The sequence below is a fragment of the Halichoeres trimaculatus genome, unplaced genomic scaffold, assembly GCF_033239565.1.
Source record: "Halichoeres trimaculatus isolate MK-OKI-2021-1 unplaced genomic scaffold, fHalTri1.1 fHalTri1_scaffold_23, whole genome shotgun sequence".
NCBI classification, from domain to species: Eukaryota; Metazoa; Chordata; class Actinopteri; order Labriformes; family Labridae; genus Halichoeres; species Halichoeres trimaculatus.
Genome location: NW_027437201.1, coordinates 21,769,995 through 21,793,709, shown reverse-complemented (window position 1 = coordinate 21,793,709; position 23,715 = coordinate 21,769,995). Strand labels below are relative to the sequence as shown.

The 23,715-nt window shown below is 41.2% G+C and overlaps 1 protein-coding gene across 2 annotated transcripts in view; it reads right to left on the bottom strand.

The window, feature by feature from the left end:
• Nucleotides 1-3,212: 3,212 nt before the first annotated feature.
• The window catches only part of rhbdl1 (rhomboid, veinlet-like 1 (Drosophila)), a 64,861-nt gene continuing 44,358 nt past the window's right edge, over nt 3,213-23,715 (bottom strand). For both annotated transcript variants that reach the window (XM_074662514.1, XM_074662515.1), the window contains exons 6-8: nt 12,919-13,019; nt 8,419-8,479; nt 3,213-6,187 (exon numbers count right to left, since the gene is read on the bottom strand). In XM_074662514.1, the coding sequence (XP_074518615.1) occupies nt 5,916-6,187; nt 8,419-8,479; nt 12,919-13,019 (434 nt within the window). In that variant the 3' untranslated portion in view covers nt 3,213-5,915. The remainder of the gene's footprint in view (nt 6,188-8,418; nt 8,480-12,918; nt 13,020-23,715) is intronic.

The window sequence follows — 23,715 nt, the reverse complement described above, 5'->3', positions numbered from 1 at the left end:
AATCTTTTGTGAGAGAGTAATGACGATTTCTTTCTGTGTACACAAACTTCGGTGAAACTTCGAGCTGAAAATCCCGAATCAGAGTTTTCTTGGAAAACTGTTAGCTAACTGCTAAGCTAAGATAGCTGCGGCAGGCTAGTCGATGGATGGAAGGCCCAGCAGCTCCGGCGTAGTGTAAATAATCGATAAGGGAATCAATAAGCATGAAGGGTTAATATCGATGGATTATTAACCCCTAGAAATACATTTAGATGCTGCTGAGTGTAATTTTTTTTGTCATGTACTCCAGCTTAGAGCCAATCAATGGCTTACGGCCTACAAAACACCTGTGAACAGCACACTACACTTTGTTTTGGGTTAATTATGTAAATATATTCAGTTAAATTCCTTGTATTTTGAGAGAGACTTTTATTTTTCGTGCTTGAACTCGTTTTCAGTATCAATTATTGCAACTTAATAATAAAGAGTTGGAGCGTCAACGTTCAAACAGCAGTGTCATGTTGCCACAGTATTGTTCTTTATTTATATTGTTTCTAAACCAAAGCAAAGTACAATGAACAGTACAAAATAAAACAAAATATATTCATATATATACAATATAAAATGGTTCCGTTCAGAACATTTAAAAAGTACAATAGATTGTGAAATAATTAATGAGGACTTTGATATAAATTATCCATATGTAAATTTAGTTTTCCTTTAGTTTCCTCAAGACCGAGAGAAAAATAGCTTCTGCTTTTTCTGTTTGTAAACGCTGTGTTGGTACAACCTCTTGTCTGGTTTGGAGAGATTGAACCTCGTAAGCTTGGCACCATTTAATCGATATGAGAAATAAGCAGCTCAGGAGAAACTACCACAGCAGCACAGATATGACTTCTTTTTTTCTTAACTAGAGGAGAGAAAATGGTGGTGACGGTGATGTTTAGCATGGATTTAAGTGGCTCAGGCAGTATACTGTATGTGCACATGATAGAATCATGACCCTCATCATCAGAGAGAAACGCTGGATACTGTCAGACACTAACTCTGATGTGCTTGTTTCTCACTAAGGTAGAAAACTGCGCTAACTAATTCATTTGATGACAAGAAAATTCAGTTTTACTTGTGACATTTAACTTGGAAAACCTTTAGTGTCATTGGTGGCTTTTTAAATATTGCTGAACAGATTTTTAAGGATTCACAGAATCCCTTTTTTTTCACTCAATTTCACCAGCATTCCCAAAAGTCTGTGATCTGACTCTTCTGCACACATTTTAATGCATAATCAGGGAAATTTAAAGCCAAATTACTGCACTTTTTAGGCCCCAGAACAACATAGTTTTAATAACCCTGCTCATGATCTATCTGTAAATTGATGTACTAGTGAGCTTTTCATCTGTGGAGCTTCATCAGCCTGTTTTACCAACTGACAAAGTGGCAACACTCACAAAAAGGCAACCTGGCTGCCTTGTTGGCAACAGCAGCAGCAGCAGAAACTGGATGTCTTAACTTCAGATGCCTGCGCTGCTGCTGCTTTTATTCTCCTGTGAATCCGTGCATTAAGTTGTAGCTGAAAGCAAGAAAGCCTCCCTGCTCCGTCTCCAGTCTGAGCTTATTAAAAACAAGGCATTGGGCTCTACAGCACAATGGATTAGCATAGGGAGGTAAGAAGCATCCAAAGCAAGGTTTATGGCAGTCGAGAATATGGCACAGCAACGTGTAGATGAGTGCAAAGAAACCACAAGGCCAGACACCAGAAAAACAAGAACAGCAGTCAGAAGAATGTCAAGTAGCTGCTTTTCGAGCAAAGAAAGAAGAAATTTTGGTGCTTTCACATCAACTAGGGCTCAAGTAGGAACGAGGCTCAGACGAGTTAGCGCTAACCTTCACCGAGCCTCTCTTACTCTCTTCAAGAAATGTGCCACTCAAAGACAGCAATTAAATTAACATCATCCCGCCTGTCAGTTCCACTTATTAAAGGAAGATATCCCGGTAGCTTTGGGCTCTGGTGCTTCCTCTAAAAAACAGACATGCATCATCCTGACACTGGGCTGTTGTGACAGAGGCCCGGCAGGATAAAAAAGCATGGCTGCTTGCTGCCTTAAAGCCCCGCTGAGGGTTTTTTTTTCTGTGAAGTTTGTGTGAGTGCCAGCTCTTTTGTTTCTGTCTCTCCTTCACAAACACCCAGACTGTCACGGGTTGTTGGAGAGACGGAGGGTGTGAGTCGGGATTTCTCCTCGCCTTCAGCCGTCTGGGTGCAGGACTTTTTTCAGAGGGTGTTTGTGGAGCTTGTGTTTGCTGAGGGTCATATGGAAGCCCATCTCTGCAAGTTAAAATAAATTAATAAATAAAAAAGGTCGAAATAATGAGATAGAAAAGTCATAATTATGAGGAAAAAAAATCATAATTTTGGGAAAAAAAAAAAAAATTGAGATTAAAAAGTAATACATTGTAAAAAAAAAAAAAAGTCAAATTTATGAGATAGAATAGGAAAAAATTATGTGATAAAAAGAAACTATATTAATAATTAGAAAAAAATTGAGATAAAAAAGTTGGAATTATGTGATAAAGCAGTTGAAATTATAAGATGAAAATTTGAGATTAAAAAAACATTATGGGACAAAAAGTTATAATTATGGGATTTAAAAAATGGAAATAATGAGATTATGTCATAATTATAAAATGTAAAAGTCATTACGAGATAAAAATGCATAATTTTGATATTTAAAAATTATGGGAAAAAACAATAATTAAGAGTTAAAAATATAAAAATTCTGATACAAAAAGACATTATTTTGAGATTAAAAAGTCATAGTTATGTGATAAAAAGTCCAAAATAACAAGATTAAAAAGTAATATTTTGTATAAAAACTCAAATTTATGAGATAAAAACTAAAAAAAAAAGTGATAAAAAGTCATAATAAATGTGAAAATAAGAAAAAGGAAAAAAAAAACAAATTATGAGATAAAAAGTCAGAATTATGAGGATAAACAGTTCACATTTTGACAAAAAAAAAAACAAACAAAAAAAAACAAAAAAAACAAAGACAAAATATGAGATCTAATGAATTATGGGACAAAAAGTTATTATTATTAGATAAAAAGTCAAAATTATGGGATAATTAAAACAAATTTGGAGTTAAAAAAAAAAGGAAAAATTGAGATAAAATCATAATTAAGGAAAAAAAGTCTCTATAATAAGAGAAAAAGCCATAATCATGAGATTAAAAAAAATCAAAATTATTGTTTGAAAGTATCTTATTATAATGACTTTTTTAATATCATAATCTTGAGTTTTTTATTTTTAATACATTTTTTTGACTGGCAGAATTGGGCTTCCATAGAATCAGGGCCAGAAGAAGAAAATAACCCTGAAAACTTTTCTAGAAACAATCTTGTCCAACAGCATAAACAGCTGAACTGATGCATGAGACGAACCCAGTCAAGCATCTTTTTTTCCAGTTTTAGGGGCAACAAGTTTCTCATTTTCCTCCAGCGTGTTCGTCCAGGTGGGATGGTATTCACAGTTAATGTGTTTCTACAAAAACATAACCGTTACTAGCCCTTTTTACAACCCTTCAGGGTTCCTATGAATCTGAAGTTAAAGAGGCACATTAACCTCCTCTCAGGCTTCCCCCTTTATCTCCGTTATAGGCTAACAGGGTATGTATGCATTATTCATTAATGTATCTCTGCCATCCCAAGCCATAATATTTCCAAGTACACACAAGAGTTTCTATCAAGGATCCATTACTTCCACGTATTGGCTGATCTTTTCTCTTCTAATGCATCTGGAAATGGCTTATTCTGGCTATTTCCTGCAGATTCCCTCATTTAACACCCAGTCTCCTGCTCCTCCTGACACTTTCACGACAACGCAAACGCTGAGGACTGTATTTATGACCAACTATCGAAATTGGCAAATGCATAAAAATCTTCCCCCTCAGGCAGCCGGCGGGACATTGGGATGAATTATTGATTGAAAGTCTGAAAAATGAGAACATAGCATGAGTAAATGAAATCGCCATCTTCGCCTTTGGCTTCAAAAAAAACCCCTGGAGGGGTTTAATCTTCGACGGGATCCGTGTCTGTGATTTGTTACGTGCAGGAGAAGAAGTCGGGTGAGGTGTCTTTGCGCTGCAGGAGATGCAAAATAAAACTGAAGCTGCATCGATTAGAAAAAAAAAAGTCAAAATGAGCCGAGCTACATGAAAATATCTGAAACAGTCCAGAGCTTCACAGGCTTGTTCTTGCACAGTTTGTCTTCTGTAACCTCCCGTGTTGGATATTCACAACTAAATCATCGTGTTCGATCACACCAGAAAGTTTCACCAGCTGAAAACCAACATCTCCCGCTCTGCTTTGCCCACTTGAGTTAGTTCTTTCTATGGCTTATTCAGTAAAGCACTAAAGATTTATAAAACCAAGCGAGCTTGAATCGTTGGTGTTGGAGATTCTGCCTCGTGGAGGGTGTTTTTCCTCAAAGCCGTACGAGAGTGATCAGGAGAACAATCATGGCGTTAATTCTGCACCATTTGAAACTTTTCTTTTTTCCCTCCAGAGAGGAAAAAGTAGAAATAAATAGACTCTTGGTTATGAACATACAATATACACATCCACGATCAAATGAAAACTGGGGACAACTGAATAACACTCTTCTTCTTCTTTGTCTTTTTTCATTATAGGTACATTCCTTTACAAAAGTATACAGTCCCTAAGATGAGAAACTGAGGTATAGACCGGGCCTGACCACGAGGCCCCAATGCCCTCTGGGACATGAAGGTCAGAGGTCGAGCGATGACACATCGGCGTCCTCCCCAGTTCAGTCTGTCAGAACAAGAACAGAGAGGCCAGTGTGTGTGTAAGTGTGTGTGAGTGTGTGTGAGTGTGTTCTTCTCAGTTTGTCTGCAGAATCAGGCTCTCAAAGACAAACAGAAGTGTGTGTATACATGTGTGTGTGTGTGTGTGTGTGTCCTTGTCTTGCTGGGAGCCACAGAGCATGACATGGCGTAATATACAACGGTGCGCCTAGCGTGTTGGTTGTTAGCGTTTGACAGGAGTCCGTCCCAGCAAATGTCAGCTGTCACTTTTTTTTTTTTTTTTTGTCCTGTCGCTTCGTTTCCCGTCTTCACGTCTCGTCCGCGTCGTATCCACAGTGTAGGTTTAACGTCACAGAAATAATAAAGAAACACAGACGTCTTCAGGAGTGAAGATGGCGGCTAATGTAAGGATGGAGACGATGACGGCGTCCTGTAAGCACTTCCTCCGTCCTTCCTGCAGCTGCTCTGAGTGACATTTCTCTTTCCTTCAGCGCTCTGTCGGGAAAGGTCGTTGATGAAAACTGTCTCTTAGCTTTTCACTCTTTTAGCTTCTCAGTTAGCGTGCCAGCAAATCCTGCAGAAAGCATCAATGATTCTTTGTTTTTATTTATTGCTGCTTCCTTAAAACGAGCATATCCTCGCTGAAACTCCTCTGCAGCTCTGATTTTTTGGGGGATTCAGGCTCATCCTGATGTAACTGCTGCAGGAAACGAAAGACGCACTCAAAGACTCGACTGATGCTTTTACGAGAAGCCTCTGAACAGAAGAGCACGATGGCTAAATGCTGACTGACAGGTAAGTGCTGGTCATGTAGATGTGATTTGGACGTATGTATAAAAAAGATATACTGCTCCTCAAAGTGGATCTGAGGAGCGCTCACCTGTACTTGTTGCTACGGTAATCCCTCTTTAATAAAAGAGACGTATTTCTTTGATTTGCAAAGTATCTGTAAAAAAGGATTCTTGGTCGATTTCTAGTTTTCAGCGACGTCGTATCATATCGTTTGGGATTAACTTGGAAATGGTTGAATACTATCAAAGGGGAGCCTTTGTTTGGAGAAGACAGGGCAGGGAGGATTAAGGAGGAGGAGGAGGAGGAGGAAGAGGGGGGCCTTCATCAGGGAGGAGGAGGTATCTGCACGCCCAGCAGCTCGTACGCAAAGATGTTCCAGAAGATGGCGAAGAGGAGGAAGGTGATGAAGGAGAAGACGATGACCCACCAGGAGCACTGCTTCTGCAGGCTCTCCTCGTAGCTGCGCAGGATCAGGAGCCCCATGCTGATGCCCACCACGGCCCCCGACAGGTGGGCCATGAAGCTGGGCTGGGGCCCCGAGGAGGGCAACGGCGGCGAGAAGCGGAGCCAGACGGCTCGTCCGACCTCTGAACTCACTGTGGGAGGAGAGGAGGGAGGAAAGTCAGGATCCAGTCAGAGAAAGATCGAGAGATTTAAAGAGCTGTGAGATCAGAAGTGAACCACATCCACACCTTCAGACGTGTCTGCAGAATAAACTAAACATCGTTTCTCCGTTCATCACGCCCCCAGGTGAGTCAGCGTCATTAGAAAGCTGCACACAGGCTCCTCTCTGACTTCCTTCAGTGGTTTAAACTCACCAAAGAAACTCATTTTCTTATGATTCATTTGCAATTAGTGGCTTTTGACTCTGCTGAAAGAACAACGGATGCTGACTGGTAAGAGGGAAAAACAGGAGCTGGATTAGACCTGCTCTGAAGAGGAGCGACAGTCTGATCACTGATGCAGCCTGTCAGGGGAGCCGCAGTGGAGGAGTTTAAAGATGCTGTGAGGAGGATCTGTTTTAATGTGACTGCAGCGCCAACTTCTGGCCTAGAGTCTCACACACTGTCGTAATGACTTTTATTGAGGTGTGTGTTTGTTTTAGAATTAAATGGAGATTGGATCAAAACAAATTTTCTCTGTTCAGGTCAACTTTTTACGGGATACAACGCCTCGAGGTAAGGTATTTATTAGTACAGTTACAGAACGATACGGTTTGAAACATGACAACAAGTTAACGTTATAGTAGTCGGTTATATATAGCACTATCTGCAGCCCGGTGCTCTGACAAAATGTGTAACATTAGCAAATCCTGGTCCCTGTTTTAGCCTTTAGCTTGCATTCTAGCCTTTAGCCCGTGTTTCAGCCTTTAGCTTGTGTTTTAGCCTTTAGCCTTCAGCCTGTATTTTAGCCTTAAGCTTGCATTCTGGCCTTTAGCCTGCGTTTCAGCCTTTTGCCTGTGTTTTAGCTTTTAGCTTGTGTTTAAACTGTTGTTTTAGCCTTTAACACGAATTTTAGCCTTACGCTTATATTCTAGCCTTTAGCTTGCGTTTAGCACTAAGCTTGTATTTTTATTTATTAGCCTGTCTTTTAGCCTTTAGCCCGTGCTTTAGCCTTTAGCTCATGTTTAAGCCTTAAGCTTGCGTTTTAGCCATTAACTCATGTTTTAGACTTAGATTAGCTTATGTTTTAGCCTTTAGCTTATGTTTGAGACTTAGCTTAGCTTATGTTTTAGCCTTTAGCTAATTTTTTAGTTTGTGTTTAATTCTTTGGCTTATGTTTTAGCCTTTGGCCTGTGTTTTAGCCTTTAGCTCATGTTTTGGCTCAAGTTTGTGTTTAAGTCTTTAGCCTGTGTTTTAACCTTTAGCCTGTGTTTCAGCTCTAAGCTTGTGTTTAAGCCTTTAGCTCATGTTTAGCCTTTAGCTTATGATTAGCACTTAGCCTGTGTTTTAGCCTTTAGCCTGTGTATTTTAAATCTTAACTTTTGTTTTAGATCTTAACTTTTGTTTTAGACTTTAGCTTGTGTTTTAGCCTCCAACTCGTGTTTAAGACTTTAGCTCATGTTTTTACCTAGAATCTCCTCACAGGAACTTTGAGATGAGTACAACTTACAAATCATGAGTGATCTTATAATTTTGTCAGATAAACTGTTTTTTATCAGATGGATTCTGACTGTTGAATGCAGAGGTCTTAAAATCAGCCCCTCAGTTTTTAGCAGTGAAGGATTTTTGTCCACAGAGGAAAGGTCACAGGGGATTTGAACAGATCCTTACACCCAACTATTCTCAAAGACGTTGTTTGCCGAGGTTTGTTGCCTGAGCTGGATAAACACTCTGCGCTGGTTGTAAAAATCCAGGACAAATGTTGACTCACTCTTCACAGTTTCTTACACGTTTGATTCTGAAATGCTGAATCCCCTGTTTGTCAAACGCTGAAGAGAAATATCTCGTTCCAGCAGAGACTTCACCGCTCTGGCTGTTCGGGGGCGTCGGGCTCGGGACAGATGGAGGGAGCATATTGCTCACTAATGAAAGTGGCAGTGTATCGGCCCTCGTGTGGAGAAAAAGGGACGAGTTGTGTGACTCAGATGCTATGAAAACAAAGCGACGCGTCCAATCAGAGCCGCTCGCCACCAGCAATTAACGGGGATGGCTGATGCTCAGCGTAAGAGGTTTTTAAACGCCACTTAAATGATCAACGCTGCAATGTGAACAGGTGTGCGGCCATTAAATATGCTTCAAATGAAACACTGCCTGCTCAATTATTCCTCCGTAAATGAAACATGCAGGGGACAGAGAGGCTTGGAGAGTCAGTGTGGAGGACTTACTGCACACCAGCGCCAGGATCATGCGGAGCAGCTTGTACGGACATCGCATCCCGGCCCAGTTCTGTAACACAAAGCGTCTCGTCAGCACAAACAATCACGACCCCAACGACTCTTCTATACGAGGATAATAACGGGGAAAGCCTCCGTTTCTATCCCCCAGACACATTTAGACCTGAAAGAACAACATTTCATATCTATACGAGGGAGGAGGCAGCTCTTACACCACACAGACGTGATTATACACCTGGCTGCTCTCCACTTTATGGTTCCAGCCCAGTGGCACTCTATTAATTAGAGCTGAGGTAATTTGACAGATGAGGAGAATGGGCCAATAAAAAGCTCTTTTTGATTCTCCGGGGGGAAAAGAACCACTGCATCCCGACTCAGAGTAACATATTTACTCCTCAGGATGAAAAATGGTCCAATCACAGCACTCTTTAAGTCCCTGGCTCGGGGAGTATGGCCCATTAAGAGTGCTTCTCCTCTTTTCTGAGAGAAATAGTGAAAGTCATGCAAATTTAAAGACACAACAGAGTAAAAATAAACCCTGCAATAACCACAGGTCTGAAATGTAATGCACGAAGTGGCAGGGTTTGTAATGTCGCAGCATTTCTGGAGATAAATGATTAATATCGTGGAGCGGAGAGGTCCAAAAAGAGAAGGAGGTGAGTTAGAGCCTCTGCTTTCTGAAGGGAGCAGTTTTCTTTTCTTCGCCTGCGTTTTCTTTTGACTGAAACAGGCCGTGTGTCACCGAGGGAAAGCTGAAGATCTACTGTCAGACTGCGGAGGAATCACAGGAGTAAAGTGTGTTATTTTATGTGAGAGGGGCAAAAATCAACAAAGTTCTCGATGTTTGGAAGATTTCTGACACCAATCAGCAGTGACAGGATGAAAATCTCCCAAAGTCGACCTGATGCGGATCCCATTTCTACCCCTTAGCCGTTGGTTTTGCACATGCACGTGTAGTAAAGAGACGACAAACTGAGACCTCACTCAAAACCAAGGAGTTCAACACATTTCTCATATTGATATTTTATTTTATCAGGTGTCCAATCCTTTACTTCATGTTAATATTAGCCATGTTTTGAATTGTTTTGTTTCGAAATTGTTCGTTATAACGATCAAGCTAATGCTGCTATAGCTACAGCTACTGCTAATAATAGCTACACCGATGTCATTGTGACATTGCGTTGGGCTGCATTTCATGAGTGATTGGACAGATAAGCTGCGTTCAAGAGCTGCATCAGCTACATAAGCTATGATAAGCTAACGAATACTGTAGTGTTAGCTTAACGTTCACTTTTCATTACTTAGCTGCCTCGTTACTTGTGATGTGGTTCATCGTGGTGAGGTCTGTTTGCCCTAATCTTACATCAGTTTATCTTGTGTTCTGTTTGGAAATGAATAAACAGTCGCTCTAACTACGACAGCCAGCGAGTGACTAAGGGTGATGTAGCAGGAATCGAGTGGCATCTCGTTTCTAAGAGATGTTTTTTTTTTACTACTTCCTCTTGGTCTTTAAAACAGACGACCAAGACGAAGGGTAAGGGGTAAGAGTGACAAGCCGTGTTTCCACCAAGCAGTCTGGTTTGGTTCAGTACGGTTTGGCACGGTTTGATACAGTTAAAAAAAAAAAAAACTGTGCCCTCTCGTGGTAGGCGGCGTGTAAACTGGATGCCAAAAGCCGCAGCTGTTAAATAATAGCGTGACACCATAGCAGCGCGACACAGTTTACCCCGCTAATAAATCAAACGAAGAAGAAAACACGACACAGTAGCATGTAGCTCTTTGATGCAAAGAACAATCAAACTTTGTTTCAGAGAAGTCTGTGCAGCCAGGAGAAATGCAGTCGCTGTCGGGGTAAGTGACGATTCTTTCGACCAATCAACAGTCTGCAGTGTTGTAGCTCCACCTTCAGAGAGCGGATCGGTTCAGTCTGGCACTCATACGAAAGGGCCCCAAAAAGTGGGACGGCTCGTCTCGGTTGTTTGGGGATCTGTCCTGGGATAAGTCAGTGGAATTGAATTTTTTGAATTGATTTTTTATTTCGGTCATGTCGACACACATATACAACATCACACATTGTCAATAGATGATCACATTGTACATGTCCGAAAGGGAAGACGGGAGAAGCAGAGCTTATCTAGTCCCGTCCCTGTTTGCGCTATATTTAGTCTCCTCTTTTTCACATATCATCAGAGTAATATAAATTTTGATTCCATTTACAGAACTTTGGTGTAATTGTTCATTGTCTTTTTGTGTCCATAGTTGATTTTAACGTACGGCCTGATTCGTGGGTCTTTCAATTTGTTTCCTGTTGATGTATAAAGCATTTGACTCGTTGTCACTCTCCCCTTCACCCAGGCGTGCTCCTGCACTGCCGTCCCGGGCTCTGCTGCGGTTTTCAGCCATGCGGGCGTTTCCGCCTCCCACTCGGGTTGTATTGAGGAGTGCACGAGCCATCATTCTTTGACCTCCGGCTCTATTGATCTCATTGCTTGCTTGTAGCATCGCCTCTCTCGTTGCTGTAAATTCAGCTTTCATGCGTCTCAGCCTCCACATAATTCCAGTGGAAACGCCACAAAATGCGCGCCGCACCGGGACCAACCGAACCAGTCTGCTTGGTGGAAACGCGGCTAATGGGACTTGCCAATGGAGTGCACCAACAACTGAAGATGCACTTCAACAGTAGCTCCATACCCAGCCATCAAAATGTCTCAAGACGTCTTTGGACACATTTGTTGAGATGTCTTGACACATCTTGGTTGGTCAAGACCTGTGTCTCTTGACATGGGTCTTTAGATTTCTTGGAAATATGAAGATTATCATACCCCAGTTGAAACAAGATAACTTGACATTGTCTGTAGGACATAAGCCCCGTTTCCACCAAGCGGTTCAGTTTGGTCGGTCTTGGTACAGCACATATTTTACGGCGTTTCCACTGACTAACCACAAGACATATCCCCAAAGAAACAAGACAATCTGTCCCACTTTTGGGACCTTTCCATTGGGGTGCCAGACTAAACCAATCCCAGGAGGTGGAGCTACAACGCTGCAAATCATTGATCAGTCAAGAGAATGGTCACTTCCTGTGCGACAAAGCTTGATCGTCATTTCTAACAAAGAGCCACATGCCAATCACAAAGAAGACAAATTGCCCAATGCCTTCCATTGTTGCTCTTTGTTTACTGTTTCGTGTTTTTCTTCTTTGTTGGATTTATTAGCGGGGTAAACTGTGTCGCACTGCTATGGCATCATTACTATTTAACTGATGGGGCTATCAGGATCCGTCTTACATACCGCCTACCATGGGGGGGCACTGTTGACAAACAGGACCAGGCTTAACTGTGCCAAACCGTACTGATCTAAACCAGACTGCCTGATGGAAATGGGGCCAAACATACCATGTTTGAAGCTGTCTTAAGATGTGAATGTCATAATCAGAAATACTTGATTGATCCCCAAGGGGAAATTGCTTAAGACAAAAAAAAACATGGCCTAAGATGTCTTAAGACACTCAATATCTTCAAGACAAAAATCAGAATTAGAGTAATTCACTGTTTTACTGTAACTATCACTGTTTCCAGAGGTTTTTGTGGCAGTAACAGTAAAAAAGAGGCCAAATGTCTTTGCAAACTGCACACTAGATAAAAAAGAACATCCAAGTGCGATGCCAAAAGTCTCGCTGCAGCTTCAAGACTTCAAGGGGAGTCATATCCAGAGCAGACCAGATCTCCAAACCACGCTCAACCTCAAAATGTCTGAGCAAACACAGATGGTGATGCGTCATGGCAGATGGCCTCAGAGTGTACTGGTTTGTGATTGGACAAGACTTCCTTACAAGATGGAAAAAATATGATCAGAGTAGATCGGAGACGTCCCTCAAAGGATCCCCCGACAACAAACAGCCGTCACGAGCAGCACGCCAAATAAAGTGTGCGTTAAAAGCCGCTCGGAGCGAGCAGTTATAGTCAGAGAGACGGCGCTTTGATTTCTATCTCTGCTGGCATCTTCACTGCCCACAGTGAGCTAAGACATTAGTTAGAGTGATTTTATCAGATGTAAAAGAGCCAGGAGAGCTGGAGAGTTTTAGATACAAACCTTGAAACACACAAGTAAACACAGGGAGAAAGCTAACAAGGTGCATCAAGGGAATCCACGGCTTGTTTTTGGCATAAATATACACAACCTGAATGCTTTACATCAGCGTGTGTCGCTCCAGATTTAGGAAATGAGAAGAGCAGTGCATCGTTGCTGGGTTAAGCTCCCTCTCAGGAAAGTTGTGATAAAACTTATCATCACTTTTCTAAAAAAGTTCAGGGCAGTAAAATATTTAAGAATACAAGAAAGAAAAGTGTAAAAAAAAGCCTCAACAGGAGGAGGGTTTGGCTCTTAGTGGGATTGAATGAGTCCATCTCACATCATGCAGAGAGCTCTGACATTTCTCCTCTATTGGAAACCAAACGTAACAATGAAGGCGATGATGATGCTGATGGTTACCATGACAACGTTGGCCAGATGCGCTGAGCACAGAGCGTAGACACCCCCGGAGCCCCCAACTACCGGAGCGCGCATGTCGGTGATGGACACTGTGAGGGAGCCTGCAGAGAAGGAGAAGCAGAGAGGAGGAGCGACAGAGAGGAGCAGAGGAGAAACAAAGGGAAAGTCAGATCAGTCATCACACGGCAGCACGAGTCACCTTCCTCTGAGCACATTTTTAATATAACGCTGATTTGTAATCCCTCTCCCCATATCAGCTGACCTTCACATGCCCTTTAAACACACACACACTTACACACATGAGGTCCGTATCAGACAGGCTGCTACAACTTTCCAAATCAGGATTTTATTCTATCTGAGTAAACTGTGCTCAAAATTCAACTTCCTGAACAGAGGATATTTCAGTTTGTGGGCTTAAAAAATGTGTTGTGTTGTATTAATGAGTTTTCGTTAAGCGATGTCACTGAATCAGACCTGACCAGAAGCCAAAAAATGTGAAAATAATCAAAATTTTAGTATGAAAAGTACCGAGCAGATTGTAACACAGGCTTTGTTTACACTCAGTCATCTGGAATATGCTAGTATTCTGGTTTTTAAAAACCTGAAAATCCCCTCTCGGTTACTCTTTTTCTAACATAAATGTTTGGTCATGCAAACGCCTATCAGATTTTTCGAGGGTCGAAATATAATATATCAGGATTTTTTGTTTGAAACTATCGAAATCCGGATACTTTGTCAAAAAAGTATTTCTTTTTAATTCAAATTCTTTATTTCAGTCTTTGTTTATAAATGGCTTGGAAAGTATTTACCACTTTTCTCCAGCAGAGGGCGAAATGTTTCTCTCAGACTCACGTGATGTGCGTTTTATGGGAAAATAAAGCTCCTGATATAAGTCTGTAGACATTATCATTTTACTTTTTCACATGGTGTTAAAAAGAGAATTCTAAAAATCGCAAAAGTTGTAAAAATAGAAAATCAAATCAGCATCCCAAAAATTGTAATAGAATCGAATTGCGAGAATTTTGTGTCGTCTCAGCCCTACAGGATATTACCATCCAACAAAACATTAATTCTGTTCGCAAGGGCACAGGAAGTCCACTGTGCTCCTGTTGTTGTCGTTTCTGCTGTTGCTATGGTTACAGGAAGAGGAAGCAGAAATGACGCGCATTGCATCATGATGTTCTCAGTGTGTCGCTGCTTTGATCTGGATAACACCATAGACTGTAAAAAAAATAAATGGAGGTTATTTTGCTCGGCTCGAAGTGAGGTTGCCACAAAAACTGCTCCCCCTGGTGGCTGGCTGCAGTATAGGTAAAAAAAAATCCATCTCCCCAGTCATTCCAGATGGGCTGTGGTCAAACTTTAAAAAATTAATACACCTGGTAAAAATGTTTCTCACGTCTGATTGTTGTGGTGATTTGAAGATATTATTTGGCTGTTTTGTATTGAAGTCTTCTTTTTTTCTGAAGAGTTTTATTTTCATTAGTTATAAGAGGTTAAAAACAAGGCTTTACGTCACGTTTAACGATGATCGGCAGATGCCGTTTTCGTTTTTTTCGGGGATTGTAAAATATGTCAGGAGGTAGAGTCAAGAAGTGATTAGACTCTCGAAAGAAAAAAAATAATTATTATTTTTGTCACCCGGCTTCACTCAGATTCTCCCAGAATCCCTCATCGTCTTTACTGCACAGACTCTGGCTGCACAACTGCTACAATGGCAGTGCCTGTGACGTGTTTTGGCTTCAAAACCATACAATGGGGGGAGCCACGCTGTCCACTCTATATACAGCCCATGGATAACACGTAAACAGGAATGTTTGCTCATGCATGGAAACGGGTTATTCTGAATGCTTCATAAGCTGGAATATTGACGGCAGAAAAGAAAAGAAAGGTGAATGTAGATAAAGAGCCAAAGGATGGTTTTCAGAGTTTTTAAAACACCAGTCAAAGGGTTAAAGCTCCTGTGAGGAACTTGATGTTGGTGTTGATTTTAGCACCTCCTGGTGTCAAAGTGAGACCTCCAGAGGGCGCTGAAGAGCTGCACCCATAAATCATTCATGTACTCATGTAATCATTGTGAGCACTTTCACAGCTCTTATGGGCAAAATTTGTGTTCTGCGAGGAGGAAACTTTTTTTTGTACCAAGTGTGTGATAATCTCTCAGTGCTCTGCTGCTTGCAAAACTCACACACTTTACATAATGGCAGAGCACTTTCTTTGTTTCATGTTCCCACATACCATTAATCAGTAAAGCAGCCACTTAACGGCCTGTGTGATTGATCAGTCGAGACGGAGCGTGGAGTGTGCTGTAGCATTAGCAAACAGGATCCAGACTACCTGAGGCGCAGTGATTCACCGAGTTCACAGTCAAAGTGCTGCTGTACTGTATATCAGCGCTCATGACAGGCCTCCTGTCAGGACTTAGTCAGGACTGACGGCTGGATGAAGAACGCTGATACACGGCTTGATGTGTCTGGATTCTGGCTTCTCATTAATTTCCAGTAGCAGATGGATCGGGGGTAAAATGTCAGTGAAACTTTACAGACACGTCAACTTTTAACCCAACATCAAAGGAGAGCAAAGCAAAGTCTGCTGAATCAGCCACGGGGTTGTTCATACGGGATGATGGGTTAACATAAAAGTTATAATAGACGTCTTCTGCAATCAACCTCATGGTGCAGTTTCTCAGTGATGTTCAGCCAGTTGTTACTGGAAACAACAATTTGCTGAAAAAGTTAGCCTGGAGAGCTCGGTGCAAGTACGATCCTGAATGCAGCACACTGCACCTTCTGCAGCATCCCCTGGTGTAAAGGGGTTGCAGTGACACCAGGAAGTAGGACAGAATCCCAAGCAGCGCCGGTTGCTTGTGAGAGCGCGTCAGCCACTGTTAATTATGCAAACGAGCTGATAAGAGAATCGGAGAGGGCTGATAAAACAAAGCAACCTCCTATTTAACCACAGACGAGGGTTGCTGGAGCTGTGATCTCAGGTGTGTAATGCATGTTGAGACGTTCATGTTCTGTGTGTGGCATGTGCAGAGTAAACATCAGCTTAAAGAACGCCTCGTCAGCTCGCGGTGACACTGACGATCATGGAAAGACAGATGGTAATCAGAGCGTGGTCTTCACTCATTCACCTCCTCCCGCTCTGACACCTATGAGCTATCTGACCGGGATTTATGGGGCATGCGACGGTTGATGCTTCAGCTGAAGATTTCAGGAGAATCTCAGTGCCCCATTTTCTGCACTTCCACAAAATTGCAATTATACAGCACAGCATGAAGGATGTGGTCTCTGATCTCTTCAAAGTAAAAGAAAAAATTGAACTGGAGCAACTTCAACAGAGTCTGAGCTTCTTCTCAGAGCTTCTCTGCTCTTCATTTATTATTTCAGTTCAGTGTAGCGAGGAGTCGTATTGATGAAATATTGATCGACTGATTTGAGAAGTATCATTCTCAGTTTGACTTATGGAAATATTAAAATTTGGTGGAACATCGTTTTCTTGCTTAAAGATGTAGCACCCCTGGGTAATGATGATTTCATGAAATAATGTTTCACTTAAGGGATGTCAGGACTGATGTCTTCTCCCACTGAGCTCTTATCTCTCATTCAGCATTTGGAGTAACGTAGGTTGAAAACTCATTTTGGATATGGAAAGGTTTATCCAGTATTAAAAAGTCAACATCACATGTTGCTGTTTTCAAAACTTAAAAACTGTCATTGTCAATGTTTTATCTCTTTATAGTGTGTGTGTGTTACACATTCTATTTTCCCGCCTTCAGTGAGTCACATGACCAGCTGCACGGAACTCCATTCCATATGTGACATCACCAACTGCTGCAGTATCAGGAGTGAAATTGACTCGAGTTTGAGTAACATCTCCACATAAATGCCAAAATTTGGACCAAAACATTCTGAAATCAGATATTTTTGTAGTAAATTTTATCAGGAATCAATCCATATCATTTTTTAATCTGTACCACTTTTACTTTTTGTGAAGAAGCCTAACTGCCGCAGCTTGTATGAAGGTGGATCCTCCTCTCCCATTCATTCTAATAGGGGGAGCCTCTTTGGGGTTCACCGGCTTTGAGGGCTCGTCATTCGAAAAATATTTGAGACACAACGGATTCCTACACAGGATTTGTAAAGCAAGGCCCACTCTGTCATCTAAGTTAATTTCAAGTCGATACCATTTATGGCCAAGGAGAAGATCACTCTTGTTTCTAGCCCAAAATTAGGACAATTTGATTTTGAAAGGCAAATTGCCAGCTTCCTGATTGAGATAGGTCAGAGGCGTCTGAGTATAATTTGTGCCTCTCAATGAGACAAATATTTTTACGTTAGTTTGATCTCTCAACGACATTCCTACAGCCCATGAGAGCCATTTTAGTCTGCCATTTTGTTACGTTGGGGTCAATTAATAATGGCATGTTTAGGGGGTCAAATTAGGGCTCAAAGAGCAAACAGAATAATAAGACAGAAACTGACACAATACAAAAGGGTCCTCTCTTTTAGTGCGAGGACCCTAAAAAACAACTCATCTTGTTTTGTTTTCATTTTTTTCTGATTATCATTTATTTGTATTACTCACTGTTAAGTTGTCACCTACATGAACCAAATAAAGAATCATTCAAAGCTGTGAGCTCTGGCTCTTTATAGCTAACAACCCTCTCAGAGGATGTTTTCAGTGGCTTCATCTCTACCAGCTACTTGCTTTACATTACCCAAAGTCACATTATCCAAGTCATCTAACACCTCTTTGTAAGAGACACCTGCCAGGGATGTGACATCACCATCTGTCGACGCAGACGAGGAGACGACCTGAGACCTCCGGCTCAGAGGAAGAGACGGGCTCCATGGGGAGGAAACAAACTGCTCGCTCTGCTGCTGCACAAGTGCTCACAAATACAGTGTGAATATTAAACAGGCCTGTCATGTCGGCTCCTCTGCTTAGGGGGATTTGAGATTTAGGATCCTCGCACTCAGCAAGAGCTGAGTCGTGAGGTGTGCGATTATTCCAGCGCCGAGCTGACACGTTCGCTCTCATGCACTGATTATTTACTGAACTCCTCATCAACATACTCAAATCTTTTAGCGAGCTTGCAACATCTAACAGCACACTGCAGCGTTGGACGGGGGAGACGATGTTCCTTTTAGAGCGTAAGTCAACTACACACTTGGGGCGATACTCTGCTGCAGTATAATCCCCAGAGCAGCCTGGGAACTGAGCCTCCGTCACACCACACTAGCTACACTATTACTGTTACTCCAGGCTGCCCTTAAGCTGTGGGTCACTCTGTATTTTCAGTCTCACTGGGATAAGGTGCAGACAAGGGGCTGCTGAGCTGATCCAAGGCCGGGGTTTGACAGCGCCTGAGGCTGTGCCTCTCTGAAGCCACTCCAGTGGAGGCAGAGCCAGAGAACGGCGACTGTAGCAGTACAACACCGCCTCTAATCCTCAGGAAATATGCTTTGGCACAACCACTCAGTAACCCGAGTGCTGTCACTGTGTGCTTTTCAGACGCCTGTTTGTGCGTTGGATAGTGACTGTGAGGACTGTTAATTACCAGACCCTTGGGAAATGAGGCTGATGCAGGTTTTTACAGATCAAACTCTGTAGCAGGGTGTAAAAATGTCTGAGCTGCAGTTTGAAGGGGTTATCAGAGAGCATCCAATATTTTAGTTGTATAAAAGTAGCACATTTTGTCTTATTTACATAGAAAACAGACGTGTTTCAGGAGACTCACACTTTTTTGGTTCTCTTTGAAGTCTCATGGACACTGTAGTAAAAATGTGACTCTTAACCAGGCGTGTATTTGTTTTTTAACAAATTTTCTTTCAAGTCAACTTTTTACCAGATACACCCTTACGAAAGAAAAATATATGTACCAATAAATTTTTTGAAATGTACTGTAATATATTATTGATATATTATGATATACATGGAATAATATATTGAGGGCACATATACAATGTATTATATATTCATGAAATACATTGAAATATATTGCAAAATATACAAATGATTGCCGCTTTCCATATATTGCAATATATTGGAAAATATAAATACTAAATCTCACATATGGGAATATATTACCTAATATATGACATGATTTTTTCCAATATGCTGCAATATATTTTTCTTTCGTAAGGGCAACGCCGTACAGTTATATAGCTGTTGTTTGAAACACAACAACAAGCAAATATTACAAGTTTGTACCTTACGTCAATAGTCGTCCATATGTAGTGCTATCGGCAGCCCAGTGCTGTGAGACATGTCTGTAATGTGTAACATTAGTGAATTCTGGTCATGTCCTGCCAGTCATCTACCAATCAGAGCTAACGTAACCTCACTCTTCATTTTATTGACAGACTCTCAAGTTTGAACAGACCACTGCAGAATAACTGCTGACTGTGGGTTGGAATCAACATTAGCACAAACAGTTTAGCCCTTTTAGCCTTTAGCTCGTGCTCTATCTCTCTCCTGTTTATCTTTCTTCTGCTCTTCTGTCCTTTTTCTGTCCGACATTTAGGCTCCAGTGTCCACCATCACTACAAAATTAATCACAGAAATCATAAAGAAATCGAAACTTCATCAGCCGGCGTAGTGTTGTTCGACCAGTCCCCAAACCAAACAACCGGATGAACCGCATCTTGACGGTCTGAAAAAAACTTTAAATAACTAAAGCTGCGAGCAGCGTTGGTTGTGTCCTAATGCCGGTTTCGCCTCCACTGTCAAGGTTTTATCCCTTTATAATGTGTGTGTTACACATTCCATTTTCCCGCCTTCAGTGGGTCACATGATCAGCTGCACGGAACTCCATTCCTTATGTGACATCATCACCAACTGCTGCCAGGAGTAAAATGGACTGAAGTTTTAGAAACGTCTCCTCATAAATGCCACAATTTGGACCAAATCGCTCTAAAAATAAGATTCTTTGTAGTAAATTTTGTCAGGAATCCATCCATGTCATTTTTAAATCTGTACCACTTTTACTTTTTTTGTGAAGAGGCCTAACTGCCGCAGCTTGTTGTATGGAGGTGGATCCTCCTCTCCCATTCATTCTTCTGCAAAGCTGAGGGGATTTACAGGGTCAGAGGAAAGTCTCTGTGGGTTTCCAACTACACGTGACCTGTTTCACATCCCAGGTTCATCCTGACTGTTGGCGTGTGAAAATGATCGATCAGAGCATCTTTGAAGCGCAGACATCACAGCAGAAACACGTCTGGTTCCTGGAGGCTTTGATCTGGAGTTAGAAGACGTCGCTGTGGAATAGAAAGGTACCATTTATCTTCATCTGAGAGAAACCCACAGCACGGGCCGCTGTTTTCAAGGAAACCAAAAGGATGTCTGACAGCATTAATATGCATTGAATGGCTCTTCCTGCTTGGTCAGCCCATAAATTACCCAGAAGAGGACAATTAAAGGACAATGTATTTATTTATTCAGGTGATTTAGTCAGAATCGGGTGAAAAGTAAACCTGGCATCAGCTGTTTCTGTATCCGTGTGTTCATTTGGTTTGTATCATCCAAAAGGTGAGGGAGCCAAATGTATTTGTCATGTTTTATTATGAGACATGAACGAATTTGAGAGCCACATTTCGGCCCATTAGTGAAGCCATTTTGAAATTGTCACTTCTCATCAATCGAGAAATATTTCAATACAGAAGCAGTCATGTAGCTCAGATCAGTGGACAGCGTCTGTTGGAGAAACCTCTCTGTTGTTACGCAGAGAAAGGTTGGGCTCTGCCGTGTTTGTGCAGCGCTGCCTCCAACAGATCTATCCTGTATGCATTAAATCTTGCGGCCCTGCACGGAGATGTGCTGCAGTCAGCAGTCCCGCAGTCGCAGGGCTGCCTCTGTCGGCTAATAAACTGGGGAAATGCCTGATCAGATTTATTTACCAAGCACAAATAGGAAGAGGGGGAGACTGATGGAGAGGGCAGAGGAGTGAGCGCATGAGGAATGATACAGACCCAACACTGAGGAAGCAATCACTGCTGCAGGTTTCTCTCTCTGTGCCAGTTTTTCTTAAGTTTATGCTGCTCAAACTTTAAGAGAATCAGGCTCTCGTTTGTGTTAAATTGGCTGATGAAGATGGAGCAGTTTGTACTTTGCTTTAATTATTTAAGCTATAAATAAGTGAAGTAAGTGATTAACACTGAGTCCAGCCCACACTGTGGTTTTACTGTTCCCGGCTCTTGGAGGACAAACTTCAGGCTCTGCTGATAAAGCTGCTGATAAAAACCTGAAATCTTATCAAGTGTTTTTGTCTTATTCTCAGTAGCAAATGTCTTTTTAGACTTGATATGAGCCACATTCACCTGACCAGTCCAGAAAAAATAAGGGATGTCCTGATCAGCATTTTTGGCCCCTGATCCCAATTATTTAATACTAACACCGAGTCCCAATCAATTTTCTGGTTTGGAGATAAACTTTGCTGAATAAGTGAGAAGCTAAAGCAGCACAATTTTTTGTTTTGTGTGTTAACAATACTGAATAAGAATTATAGTTTAAGCTTATTAAGTCCATTTAACTTAACCCAGCTAGTTTTGAAGTTAAAAACCCGCCGGCGGGATCAAAATATCACTTATTTTTAAATGACTGGTATTTACAAGCCATTTGTCCAATCCCAAAACTGAAAACACTGGGGTAATCGTCAGATTCTCAAGTTTTCAAGGGTACCTGAATGTATCACATACAAAGCTGGAAACATGTCTTAACATGACACAGAAGACGGGAGAATTGCATCAACATCTGAATTTCATGTTTTCTCAAAACATTTACAGAAAATGACCGGTTTGCTGGCTAAATTTAGTTGAAAAATAAAAAATCTGCGCTTCTTACGGCTTTCAGTGAACCTTGAATGGTGGACAACTTGTATGCGTGTAATACTAGACGCTAAAATCAGAGGCTGCCTGAACGCAACTCTGATGATCTGGATTACAACTTTAACCGACCTGAACCATCCATGGTAAGGGATCAATCTCATGTCGCGGGGCTCAGAAGAAACACCAGACAAACTTCAGCTGTCAAACTAATCTCACCATCATCACATCCTCACTTGACATCAGTGTGACATTACGGTTTGTTTATTTTTGCCCTTTGAACTGTTTGTCCCTGTAGAGTTACCATAGGTACTGTAATGTGTCTGGTTGTGCACGTCCTCTGTAATAAAGCAAAGTGTAGCGGCTCTTCTTTGTCACTGTACCTTATTTTAATCCTTCTCTCATCAACTTTATAAGGTTGGGCGCACTTATAGCACTCGGTTTTACTGACATGTTGGCATTCAGCTGCAATTTTAGCTTTATGACGGCTAACGTGAATAATCGGTTGAGAGGATTGGCTAGAATTCCTGATCACCGCTACTTTAAAAAATTGCCAAAATTGTCCCGATCCGACACTAGGGATTGAGATTGGGATATCCCTAAAAAAAATGTCTTGTTTCAAGTTATTTCAAAACAAAAATGAGCTCTGACTTGCTTATATCAAGTTAAAAAAAATAATCAGCAAACAGAACAAATGAAAAGTTTCTTGTATTAAGACATTAGTCTAGTTTAAGCAAATTTTCCAAAAAATGTCTCTTTTTTACTTGTTACAGGAAATTCAGACCTCATTTTGTCCACAAATAACTTAAATAACTTACTTTTACTTATTTATCTATTCATCTAAATAAGTTTGGATCTTCTTTTTTTCTAAAAGGCGTATAATCTTAATCTTTAAATTTGATATATATTGATCTGTTTATCTTATTTATCTTCTTATTTACTGCACTGCTTCTTTCAGCTTTTTAAATCTGTATAAAGTTTTAGTTTCACATCATTTTCTCTTTTACAGCTGTAGTCTTTCAATGTTTTATCTTATTTATTTCTTTTAATTTAGTTGTTTTATTTTCTTATACCTTCAGTGTTTCTTCATTAGGGTCTGATAGCATCAGGTTATTTTCATGGATCTTAATTAAATTGTGTTCACTTTGTGCACTGATGTGTGTGTTTACTTGGGTTAATCAGGTTGCTTATGATTATTATTATAACTTTTTTTTTGTTTTCTTTTGTCAAGCACTTTGTGGTGCCACTGTTGTGCATTAAAAGTGCTTAAAAAGACATTTTTACTTAAAATAAGGCAAAAACACTTGATCTTCCTGTCCTTACACATTCACCCACCTGTTTTAACAGTTAAGTTTAATTAAAACTGATCTATTTTTTTGCCAGTTTGTTTGAACTGGAAAAAACTGAGCATGCTGGATGGGTGGGTGCTTCTTTCCCAGCCTGAAGAAAATAGGACACCTTTTTTTGGCTGCATACAAAACAGCCTTTGAAAGGAGACGGCCTTTGACGCGCTGCTCTGACGCAGCTGGTCTTTAAATGTGCCCCAGAAGGACGCAGCCAACACAAACACTGACACTTTAAACTACTTATAGCACATTATGCAACGTCTCGTTTTATCTGAACAACTGTCGAAAACCAAAGGCACCGAAGTCACTCTGGAAAACATAGAGCGTTTGGCTTCCTGCTCAAGCTTTTGGAGATTTGCAGATTTCAAGTTAATGTCAAGGTGACTCAAAGAAAGAAGGAGCATCTGTCTTTCAGTCTTTGTCTACTTCTCCGTCTATTTGAAAGGCTGATCGCTTCCAATGTGGTTTAATAGAGTGGCGTCTATTTCAAAGGCTCATTTAAACCATAATAGTGCTGTCAGAGCGGGGGAGCTCTGTTCAAGATATTTTCCACCTGGGAAGGAGATGGACTCCTCCGCGTCACCCAGACAGAAGGAGATAAGAAAAATATCATCTCTGTCGCT